General features: G+C 42.8%; 1 protein-coding gene across 4 annotated transcripts in view; it reads left to right on the top strand.

The window, feature by feature from the left end:
* Positions 1-1,119: 1,119 nt before the first annotated feature.
* Positions 1,120-11,777, top strand: part of SPI1 (Spi-1 proto-oncogene) — a 67,473-nt gene continuing 56,815 nt past the window's right edge. For 2 of the 4 annotated variants that reach the window (XM_033927867.1, XM_033927861.1), the window contains exon 1: positions 1,120-1,375. In XM_033927867.1, coding sequence (XP_033783758.1) covers positions 1,295-1,375 — 81 coding nt within the window. In that variant the 5' untranslated portion in view covers positions 1,120-1,294. The remainder of the gene's footprint in view (positions 1,376-11,777) is intronic. The other 2 variants (XM_033927866.1, XM_033927860.1) reach the window with 2 other exon arrangements.

The raw sequence follows: 11,777 nt of genomic DNA, 5'->3' as shown, positions 1-11,777 counted from the left end.
CTGATTTCAAGTTTCAAGTTTTATTTAAAATATGATAAAAAAAACATTTATAAAAATTTCTAAACAATTTACATTGTTAATAAAATATGCTTTGAAACATATAAACGACAGACATTACTCACGACTGACCCTTTTGTTAGGGGAGGATAGAAGGCAGAAGTACAATTTAGATAAGAAAGCACATAAAAAGGGGGAAACGCCAGGAAGGGGTCAGGAATTAACTAAAAAATAACTGTATGTGTATAGGCCTGGACTATAATTATGATGAAGAGAGTTACGGTAGTCTGCCTAAGTCTGCCTAAAACGGAAAAAACTATACAACGGCCTACTGGCCACTCAGGCAGCGAAGATAGACAACCAAGTCTCCAACCTATTGACAACAACCCCAGACTACAAGATGTTCAGAAAGGAAATAAAAACTATACTCTTCAAGAAATCCCTTCATAAAGCTTAATACCATGATAAAGCTTAACCCCCCTCTTACCATCCCCTCCCTAACCCCAGATCCTACTTTTCCCTCTCTTGGAAACCTTCTCTGATCTAACGTTGTAATCCTCATCCATAACTCTTTTTGTAATCCGCTTTGAACCGAAAGGTAATGGCGGACTAGAAATCTGTAATGTAATGTAATCTTTCAAAAGCGTCTGTATAGAGGAAGCATTTGAGGGAGCCTTTAAATTTCTCCAGGGTGGTTCACTTGTGGCCTTGTTTGGCCACTGTGGGAAGGGATACTGAACTTGATGGACTTTCAGTCTGTCCCAGTTTGACAACTCCACAAGGTGAGTGTTATAAGTACAGGTAAGCAGCTGTTTGTCAACAGAAATGGAAAAGGCTTAGTAAGCAGTTTGTAATGACATGGGATGGCATAGAAATGAAAAGCTTCTAACCATTTTTCATGCAACACGAAAAAGACAGAAATCCCACGATTGCTTGAATTCAGTACGTTTCAGAGCAGCTATGGAGAAGCCACACTAACAGTGAGAAAGAACTTCACCTATCAACTCAGCAGCGAGAAGAAAGGAAGCATTTTTTTTTTCCACTTCACTATTGACTTCCCTCTTTGTTTTTATAAGTATCATGAAATGCAGAATTATCTTTTTCCCTCACTCTGTCATTATTAAAAAGAACTTCAAAGATCGGTCTCTGACTGTCTCTTGGGAGGACAGTTGGGCCTGCTGGGAAGAGCAGTGAGACGTGACACCGGTCAGTGGAGAGAAGCCAAATTATTGCATCTTTTCTACATGGGAGATTCTTGGGCTCCATTCTTGTTTCTGGAAAGGACTTCAGCTGGAAGATGTCCAACTTATCATTCCAAAGAAGAAACAGCAACTACCACAGAAATATGAGCCCGCACCTGACTATGCATCCACCACAGGTAAACCTTTAGAAGTTTCCTACTGAAATTCTTTTATATCTACTGTGCAAAAAGGCAGATCTGGCTGCTGGCCAGGTCATTGAAATACTTTTTTTTTTTTTAAATTGATGCTACCTACTGTATTTTCCCATTATAAAGCATAGCACAGGACAAGCTTTCGAGAAAGAGATATTGTGACCCCTGTAGGACAACCATTTTCACATGCATTAATTGCATAAGAAATTGCACCCGGGTGTTTTCATTGATAGAATTTAATCTGTCTCCAAATGGCTTATTTTTGCACACACCACGACAGAAATAAACTTCACTTCTATATGTATAAGTGACTGACTTGCTCTTGTCTTGGAGAGGCCCAAATTATCCATGATGCCATGAAACATTCTAATATTTCTTATGATTGTTATAAAAATAAAGTAGACGTGTAGGATTTCTGACGGATTCTGGTACTGTTAATTGAAATTACAGGTAATGTTGTACTCTATAACAAAATAAGAACCATGCTGCATTTTAAAGATAGATCAGGCATGTGAAGGGCCCAGCCTGAGAAGAGACACGTGATTAGACTGACACAAGAACGTGGAGGGGCAAAATCAAAACATACGTCTAAGTCCGATGTGGACGTAGGGTGCTAGTCGCCCAAAGTAGGCAGGGCACAAATGTCCATTCTCGAAAAACACGTCTAAAGTATACTGGTTTTTTTTTTTTTTTTTTAAATCGTCCATTTGTATGTCCAGGCATATGATCGTCTAGACCGCCACTACATGTATCTTTATACCACTTTCTCGTCCACATATTTGTCCCATACGCCCAGAACAAGACCTTTTGGACATGGGAGGGTCCAGCAATGTGATGGACTGGCCACCCAGACATGGCAACAGAGCAGTGGGGCACCGTACAGGGCACCGCTGTGAACTTCACAAAAAAGGGTGCCACATAAACATCTCATCAGAACTCCCATACAAGTAATGCTCAGCCCACCCCCCCCAAAAACCCACCTCTCTACAACCCCAATAGACCTTATGGCTGCAGGTGGCACCTATAGGGCAGGCCACAGAAAACCCAGAAAAATTGCCCAAACTACTAAAGTAACAACAAAGCAAAAATTGGCAAAACACTTCAAGTCCCCTCACAGGACAAACACCGGCAGCTGACTATCAAAAATAATAATAAAAATCTCTATAGTAAAATCTAAAAGTAGTCTTAAACCTTAGAAGTCACATGATGTGGAAGTTAACATACTCTCAGAATTGTGCACCCAAGTCCCTATAGCGAGACCCACCGTCCAATCATTGTGCATGGAAAAATATTTTTATAAATTAGAAAAGTTGTAATTCATATAAATTTAATTGAAAAGTATGTGCAAAAATAATAAACGTAGCTCTTAGGGTTGAGGGTCTCGACGCACCACGTTTCGTAACCTTTTTCAAGGAACCCACCGAGAGATATTTCTGAAAACCATTTAGTTTGGAGATGGAAGTCTTAATTCCAGTGAATTTATAATCTTGTCATATGAGCAATCTCAAAAATGAAGGCGATGCATGCTTATCCTTTCTCTGTAAGGCTTTCGGCAAAGTATTCAAAAGCAAGGAGATAACACTCCAAACAAAGATCAGACTTGTCCACACTCTCGTTTTCTCAGTGGTCAATTATGGATGCAAAAGCTGGACACTTTGGAAACAAGACAGAAAGAAGATTGACTCACTTCAGCTTTAGTGCTGGAGAAGTACTGCCAGAAGAACTAACAAATCAATTCTGGAAGAGATCAAACCAGCTATGTCAGTAGAAGCCCAAATCATGAAGTTACGACTGTCTTATTTTGGTCACACTTGTCAGAAGAGAAAGATCATTAGAGAAGGACATCATATTTGGGAAGATCGAAGGAACCAGGAGAAGAGGATAACCTGCAATCAGGTGGCTGGACATGTTGAAAACAGCTATGGGGATGACCCTGGAGGACCTTACCAGACTAGGACAAAACCGATCTCTTTTTAGATCTGTAATTCATCAAATCGCTAGGACTGGAATAGAGAATGACACGGTGACAAAATTCATCACCGTTCCCGTCCCCGCGGATAACCGCGGGAAATAATCCCATGTCATTTTCTAGTGTCTATTTCAACCTCAGTCCTTCTACACCAGCATTCTTCAAAGCAAAGCTTGCGGGTCAGTGGTTGTGGCCATTCATACTCTGATTCTTCCCTCTCTCCTTAAAGAATGACATGAAGATGGTTTCCTGCGGTTATCCGCGGGGACGGGGATGGTGATGAATTTTGTCACTGTGTCATTCTCTAGACTGGAACGCAAGTTGATGGCACGTAACTAACATTCCCCACTGCCTGCCCCCAATATTAAGATCAACACAGCACTCACTCTTTCCAACCTTTTTCCCTGTTCCTATCCTTACCACTCACTCTCTCCCAATACCTCTTTTCCTTGAACCCACAAGTCACCTTTTTTCTCTATCCACTCTCCTTGTCCCCACCATCCACTCTCTCAATCCCCTTTCCTGTCTCTATCCCTCATAGCTTTAGGGGAGGAATATTGAGGGGCGCTGATCCATGATTTTGCACCCCTCAGACTTCCTGTTCCTTTTGACCTTTGCATCCAACATGTACACTCAAGGCATAAACTATCATCTTTCAATCGTAGGATCTGCTCAAGCCAGCATCCTCTCCTGTATGCTTAATCTGGTGCTAAAACCTGGGTCGGCAGCAGACAACCTTCACCGCCATTCACTACCAGGAGTGGCCCATGGGGGGTTGCATGCAGAGGATGTGAAGCCTTGTGCAGAGGCTCGCTATAGGGCCTCATTTGTATAAGTTAGTAGGATCTGAAAAGGAGGTCAGAAAAACAGAACCATGTGCGAAAAACACAGTCGCTTATTGGATACAGTCTATTATTAGATAGCGATATATAGGGCTATATATTACATAAAGAGATGAAGGGGTAGCATTTGGAGGGCCTCTGAGCATTCGCAGATGATGCCACATGCATCCACGCATGGTCGGAGACCCTCCAGACGTGGCTCGGAGGTTGGAAAACAAAGTTGAGGCTTTGCAGGGGTGGGGGGGGGGGGGGGGCGGAGAGCTAGAGGCAGAATGAGGTGTGGCTAGGGGCAGAATGGGGCGGGGTCATGTGTCCATTTCCCCTGGTACAAAATAAGTACGGTACCTGTATATAATATGTAAACTGCTTTGTAACAACGGAAAGGCAGTACTGTATATTAAATTCCATCCATAACTTCCTATTCCAGTTTCTGAGAACAAATATGAAAACTTCTGTAACCTCTCCTGGAGCCACACTTAGTCTGGTAATCTTTTCCTTGATCCTCATAGAAACATAGAAACATAGAAGATGACGGCAGAAAAGGGCTACAGCCCATCAAGTCTGCCCACTCTGCTTACCCACCCCCTGTCTATGCCCTAATGACCCAATTTCCTTATCTTGACCCTCGTAGGGATCCCACATGGGTATCCCATTTATTCTTAAAGTCTGGCACGCTGTCTGCCTCGATCACCTGCACAGGAAGCTTGTTCCAATGATCAACCACTCTCTCTGTGAAGAAATATTTTCTGGTGTCGCCATGAAATTTTCCGCCCCTGAGTTTGAGCGGGTGCCCTCTTGTGGCCGAGGGTCCCTTGAGAAAGAAAATATCATCTTCCACTTCCACTTCCTCTTGTTGCATTCCTCTGTATTTCTTCAACACACCCTCTTTGGCCCTTCTTTTTTCAGCCACTTGTTTGATGAACCGTACAGAAGGCTTTCAATGTCTCTTGATTTTAGAACATAGAAACATGACAGCAGATAAAGGGCAAATGTCCCATCCAGTCTCCCCATCTGCAGCATCCATTATCTCCTCCTTTCCCTATTTGCTAAGGCTCTTAACATTTGCATCTCTTCTTCCTATAGGCTAAGGCTCTTCACAGCTGCATTGTGATGTCATAGAACTTTATGGTTATAGAAACATTGTAACATGATGTCAGATGAAGGCCAAATGGCCCATCCAGTCTGCCCATCTGCACTAACCATTATCTTTTTCTCTCTCTGAGAGATTCCATGTGCCATAATAAAGGGACAAGAGGGATGAAGATACCATATAAAAATTTAAAAGTAATACATACACATTTAAAGTGAATCCTGAGATAGACCAGAAGCCAATGAAGGTTTAAAAGTAAAGGAGACACATGGTCAAATTTACTTTTTCCAAAAATTAATTTCGCAGTGGTATTTTGTATCAGTTGGAGTCTTTGAAGTCAGGTATTTGTTATGCTGGGATAGATAGCGTTACAGTAATCTAGCCGGGATAATATGATAGATTGGACCAGAACAGAGAAGTGTTGTTGGTAAAAAAAAAGCACTTCTTGACAAGAGAGTTTATTTGATCCTTAAAGGTAAGAGAAGAGTCTATGAGAACTCCCAATATCTTGGAAGAGAACTCGATCTGCGGGAGACCCCGGAATCCATAGTAACAGTTGGAAGAAGACAGTCCAATTTTGGGCCTAGCCATAAAAGTTTTGTTTTTGCAGCATTTAGCTTCATCTGGACAGACATAGCCCAGGCTTGGAGTTTGAAGATACAATGATTTATTTTAAAGGCTGGGTTGGTGAGATCTGAATCAATCTCAATCAATATAAAGATGTCATCCGCATAGGTGAACGGTGTTTCCCAAGCTGACAACTTGTAAAGGTTCAGGGTAGTCATATAGAGATTGAACAGGATCGGGGAGAGCGGAGAATGGTTTACAAAACTGTTACATACATAAAATATTAAAACAAATTAAGACACATAAAAACAGAAGGATTCAATTCTTGCAGCAAATCATTAAACAAGTGTAATCAATATTCAAAGGAATGCATTGACAAATAATTGTGATTTAAGTAACTTTCTGAATGAACACCTATCGCTGCATTTCTGAATTTGCCCAACAAGGGAGTTCTACGAGTTTACTCCTGCGCACGAGAAGGTCATTGCCTCGGTCTCCACATATTTTGGGTTGACACTTGTCTTCAGCAGTGCAGAGTTTTCAGATCGCAATTGATCTTGTTGGTTGATAACCAGACATCTTATTCTTAAAGAATTCAGGGATCTTGCCGTATATAAATTAGTGACAAATCATGACTGCCTTATATTGGATTTTAAATGCAACTGGCAACCAGTGCAGCTGTCAAAGATCTAAAGAACTGTTCTATAAGGGCTCTTGGTTTGCAGCTTCTCATCACCTACATAGCTATTCTGTTAAGGTTTTTTGCAATTATTTTTATTTTTAACCTTCAAAACAGCTTCGAGCTCTGACTCAGTCAGACTTTCTTTTACTAAGCCACGGATGCGCCGATGAGGTTGGCTCTTAAGCATCGGTGGAATGAGGCATTATGACATTACAATATGGTGGTGGTGGGCTGCTGAAAAGTTCTCAGCACCAACCAAGAAGAGAATGATGTGGAGCCATGAAACTTACGACTTATTCTACACTTTTCTTGACACTTTTTGTTGTGTTTCATATCATTGAAACGAAAAGTGTCGAGAAAAGTGTGGAATAACTTGTACGTTTCATGGCTCCATATCAATCTCTTCTTGGTTGGGCTGAAAACTTTTCAACGGCCCCTTGTAAACACTTTCTGAAGATGATCTTTGAAAACGGAGGGCCCACTGGCATCCTGCTTGCCCTGGATCGGTAGTATGAAATGTTGCTACTCCTTGGGTTTTGGCCGGGACCTGGATTGGCCACCATGAGGTTGGCTACTGGGCTAGATGGCCCATTGGTCTGACCCAGTATGGCTATTCTTATGTTCTTATGTGTGCCAAGTATAGGACAATCAAGCCATTGTAGCATCACTGCTGAGGTTGGCTCTGAGGCACTCTGGAATGAGGCATTATGACATCACAATCTCAGCTCTGGAATGCTGCTCTCATTGGGGTCCCAGAATCTTGCTATTCTTTGAGATGCTGGAATGTTGCTACTGCTTGGGTTTGCCAGGTACTAGCGACCTTGATTTGCCACTATGAGAATGGGCTAGTGGGCTTGATGAACCATTAGTCTGACCCAGTAAGGCTATTCTTTTGTTCTTACATGAGCCAAGAATAGGACAATCAAGCCATTGTAGCATCACTGCTGAGGTTGGCTCTGAGGCACTCTGGAATGAGGCATTATGACATCACAATCTCAGCTCTGGAATGTTGCTCTCATTGGGGTTCCGGAATTTTGTTATTCTGTGAGATGCTGGAATGTTGCTACTCCTTGGGTTTTCACCAGGTTCTAGGGACCCGGATTGGCCACCATGAGAACGGGCTACTGGGCTTGATGGACCATTGGTCTGACCCAGTAAGGCTGTTCTTATGTCCTGTGACCCAGTAGAGCAGTGCTAGCATCTCAATTGCATACCCTACGATGGATCTGTATCCGCTCTAAGTAGTTTACTGAGCAAAACAAATAGTGAAGCCTTAAGCCACTCAGAAGTTACAAAGAACTGTTCTGTAAGGGCTCTTGGCTTGTATTCTCTCATTGCCTACAATTCTGTTAACATTTTGCAATCGTTTTTGTTTTTCTCATTTGGAGCAAGTGTAAAAGACAAGGCAAAATGCACAACTTCCTGTGGTGGTAGTTACGCTTCCTGTTTTCTCAGGACTTCTGGAGCTTTAGTGGTTCTCCTCCTGATTTTGAAACTGCCTATGGCTCAATATGAAACATGGAAAGCCAGAGGCCAGGCTGCGCGACTTGGCCATGGTGTGAGAGCAGGGAGTGAAGTCTTCTCCTGTCTAACAGCAACCCCTTCCCTCCCCCTCCTCCCCCCCGGGTGACTGACACTTCCAGTATCTCTTTCACTAGGGTGCACAGGTATATGCTACCCTTTTTCCTGTTTCTCTCCTCTCGCTAAAGGCAATGAAAGTCTCATGTATGTTTTTAACCCTGGGTCAGGCCAAGAATTCAATTTCACCACGTCTCAGACTCCAGAAGCAGTGGCAATGCAAAAATGTTAGGTAAAATGACTTCGTATATTTAATTATTTGGATTGTGCTCGCACTTTTTTTTTCCATCAGTAGCTCAAAGCGATTTAGATTCTGGAAAGCTGGGCATTTTCCTGTTGCTAGAGGGTTCACAATCTAAGCTTGTACCTGAGGCAACGTGGGGTTGGGGGAGGGGAATTCATCAGTGGGTGCTAACCGCATTGGCATGTGCTAAACATGCCCATTATATTCCTATGGGCACCTATATTCCTTTGGGCATTATATTCCTATTTACCACATAGTAATCGTTAGCATGCGCTAACCGGGTTAGGGCTCGATTCACTTACCTGACTCTCCGTGCTCGATCCGTGCAATTCACAAAACCATAAAATTAAAATGAGGGCGACTGGAGGAACGGCCCCCTCCGACCGCACGGATCGCTAGTGTGCGATCCTGATGCATGCACAGACCATCTGCTTTCCCTGTAGATGGTTTGCGCATGCTCTCGCCATGCAAGGAGGGAAGGGGGGGGGGGGGAAATCAGTCAGAACACACTAGGCCTTAACCCGCCCAACTCTGCTACTCTCTGCCACCTTTTTGTATGTTATTCACATAAAAAACCCCTGAAGAATATGATAAAACCGCGAATAACTGGCCTCTTCCTGTGAAGAAAGTGCAGCGATTTCCTCTGTGCAACGCCTGGAGCAGTGATTTTCTCTGATGCAATTGTGGGGGTGAAGCCTGCAAACGAAAAACCGCGAATAGCCGAAACCGCGATTGGTGAAACCGTGAATGCGGAGGGGGGGGGGGGGGAAGTGTATTGCAAACCGTTCTGAGCTCTTTGGGGAGGATGGGCTTGAAAATGAATGAATGAAATAAATAATATTGTGCTGACCCTCCTCCCCAACCAGGAAAAGGACCTGCAGGTGCCACCACACCCTGCACTGCCACCTCGGCTCTCCCTGATGACCTTGATACTGCTGTTCTGATGTTTTGCTTAGCTAAATACATACTTACTCACCACTAACATCACATGAACTTATACGCTCATGGAGGGAGAATTATTTTGGACATAGTAACATAGTAAATGACGGCAGATCAAGACCTGAACGGTCTATTCAGTCTGTCCATTAGGTATTCTCATTAGAAATACATAATTAAATTAACTTGTCTCTTCCTTGATATTTCTGGGTCATAGACTGTAAAGTCCACCTGGTATTGTCCTAGGTTCCATCTAATCAAGCCATTGTGACATCACTGCTGAGGTTGGCTCACAGGCACTGGTGGAATGAGCCATTATGACATCACAATCTCAGCTCTGGAATGTTGCTCCTCTTTGGGTTTCTGCCAAGTAACATAGTAGATGACGGTAGATAAAGACTGAACGGTCCATCCAGTCTGCCCATTAGTTATACTCATTAAAAATACATGATTAAATTAACTTGTCTCTTCTTTGATATTTCTGGGTCATAGACTGTAAAGTCCACCTGGTATTGTCCTAGGTTCCATCCAATCAAGCCATTGTGACATCACTGCTGAGGTTGGCTCACAGGCACTGGTGGAATGAGCCATTATGACATCACAATCTCAGCTCTGGAATGTTGCTACTCTTTGGGTTTCTGCCAAGTAACATAGTAGATGATGGTAGATAAAGACCTGAACGGTCCATCCAGTCTGCCCATTAGTTATACTCATTAAAAATACATGATTAAATTAACTTGTCTCTTCTTCGATATTTCTGGGCCATAGACTAAAGTCCACCTGGTATTGTCCTAGGTTCCAACTGCTGAAGTTGCCATCTAAGCTCACTCCAGCCTACCCAACCATCCCGTTGTTTGCAGGTTATCTACTGTAAAGTCTGGCCAGTAACATCATGTTCCAAGTTAGTGGAGTTCCCATTGATGCCCTCCCCAGCCCATCCTACACCGAATCACCATATACACCAAAACTTTAGCTCTCGACTTGAACTCTGACCCCTACTGATACTAGGCTTTACATTTTTTGTTTTGAATGGATAGTACTGGTAAATAGAACTTTAGTTCCAGGACAAAATATGTACCCTATTCTAAATAATCACCTGGGCGATTGTTAGAAACATCAAGCTTTCTGAAGACTAGGGTGAGTGATTAATGGAGCTATCATGCTCTCCTCCATGTGATAACGATTTCTGTTTTCAATCCATCATCCATGCGGACTTTATATGTCATTCTCCAGTATATTGATTATTATTGTTTTTTGTTATTTTTATGTGTCATGATTATAGTCCTGTATGATCCTTCCTATGGTCATCCTGTCTACGGTGGCGTTCTACATCTGCTCTTGTAAATGTGCATACTTACTACAACTGCGATCATGCATATGTGGGAGTGTGTGGCGCAGTGGTTAAAACTCCAGCCTCAGCACCCTGGGGTTGTGGGTTCAAATCCCCGCTGCTCCTTGTGACCCTGGGCAAGTCACTTAATCCCCCCATTTTCCCAGGTACATTAGGTAGATTGTGAGCCCACCAGGACAGACAGGGAAATATGCTTGAGTACCTGAATAAATTCATGTAAACTGTTCTGAACTCCCCTGGGAGAATGGTATAGAAAATTGAATAAATAAAAAATAAATAAATAAATAAACTCTGCCCGGTCTCCACCACTGAGCGTAGCTAATGTACAGAAGGAACGGATGCTGTGTTTGGGATTCAATAGTCCTAAAGAATTTGCTGTTTAGCAATACGTAGAATGGGCTTTGTAAACTATACAACACAATTCGGCTTCTTATATCCCGCAGTTTTCGACAGGGAATCATTGCGGCATACAGCAAGAAAGATTGCATCTGTGATTCCAGATCAAAGAGCGCAGGTTGATGTAGATAGTTCAGAGTTGGAGGGGATATGATTAAAGAGGGTGGATGTATAGGGAGGTGCTAGTTCAGACATCCTGTGCTTTCCTGGATGCTTACTGAATTGCAAAATTGTGTTGTGTCACCACCTTTGCCAACACCATAACCACAACAGGAAAGCGCAAGTCTAAACATAACCGCCTCCCTCAGGACTCACAGAGCTGCAAAACCTTTTAGCCCTGAGCTGTCTTGATCAGGTACCATCAGGCACTGGAGATCTCAGTCAGATCATGTGAGGCTCTAGGGATTCTCTCAGTCATAAGAACATAAGAATTGACACACTGGCTCCCACTAAAGGTCCATCAAGCCCAGTACCCTGTTCCCAGCAGTTGTCAATCCAGGTCACAAGTCCTGGCAAGATCCCACAACATAGCAAGATTCCAAGATACCTTCCACAGGAAGAAGCAGTGGCTTTCCCTAAGTTGACCTTAACAATGGTTTATGGACTTTTCTTCCACGAACGTTCCAAACATTTTTTTTAATTGCTACAGCAACTGCTTTTATCACATCATCCATCCATCCATCAACAAATTCCAGAACTTAATTATACGCTGAGTGAAAAAAAAATTTTTTT

This window comes from Geotrypetes seraphini, chromosome 19, assembly GCF_902459505.1.
Source record: "Geotrypetes seraphini chromosome 19, aGeoSer1.1, whole genome shotgun sequence".
Classification (NCBI taxonomy): domain Eukaryota; kingdom Metazoa; phylum Chordata; class Amphibia; order Gymnophiona; family Dermophiidae; genus Geotrypetes; species Geotrypetes seraphini.
The sequence above is the reverse complement of the archived record's forward strand: the minus strand, read 5'-3'. Positions and strand labels throughout refer to the sequence as shown.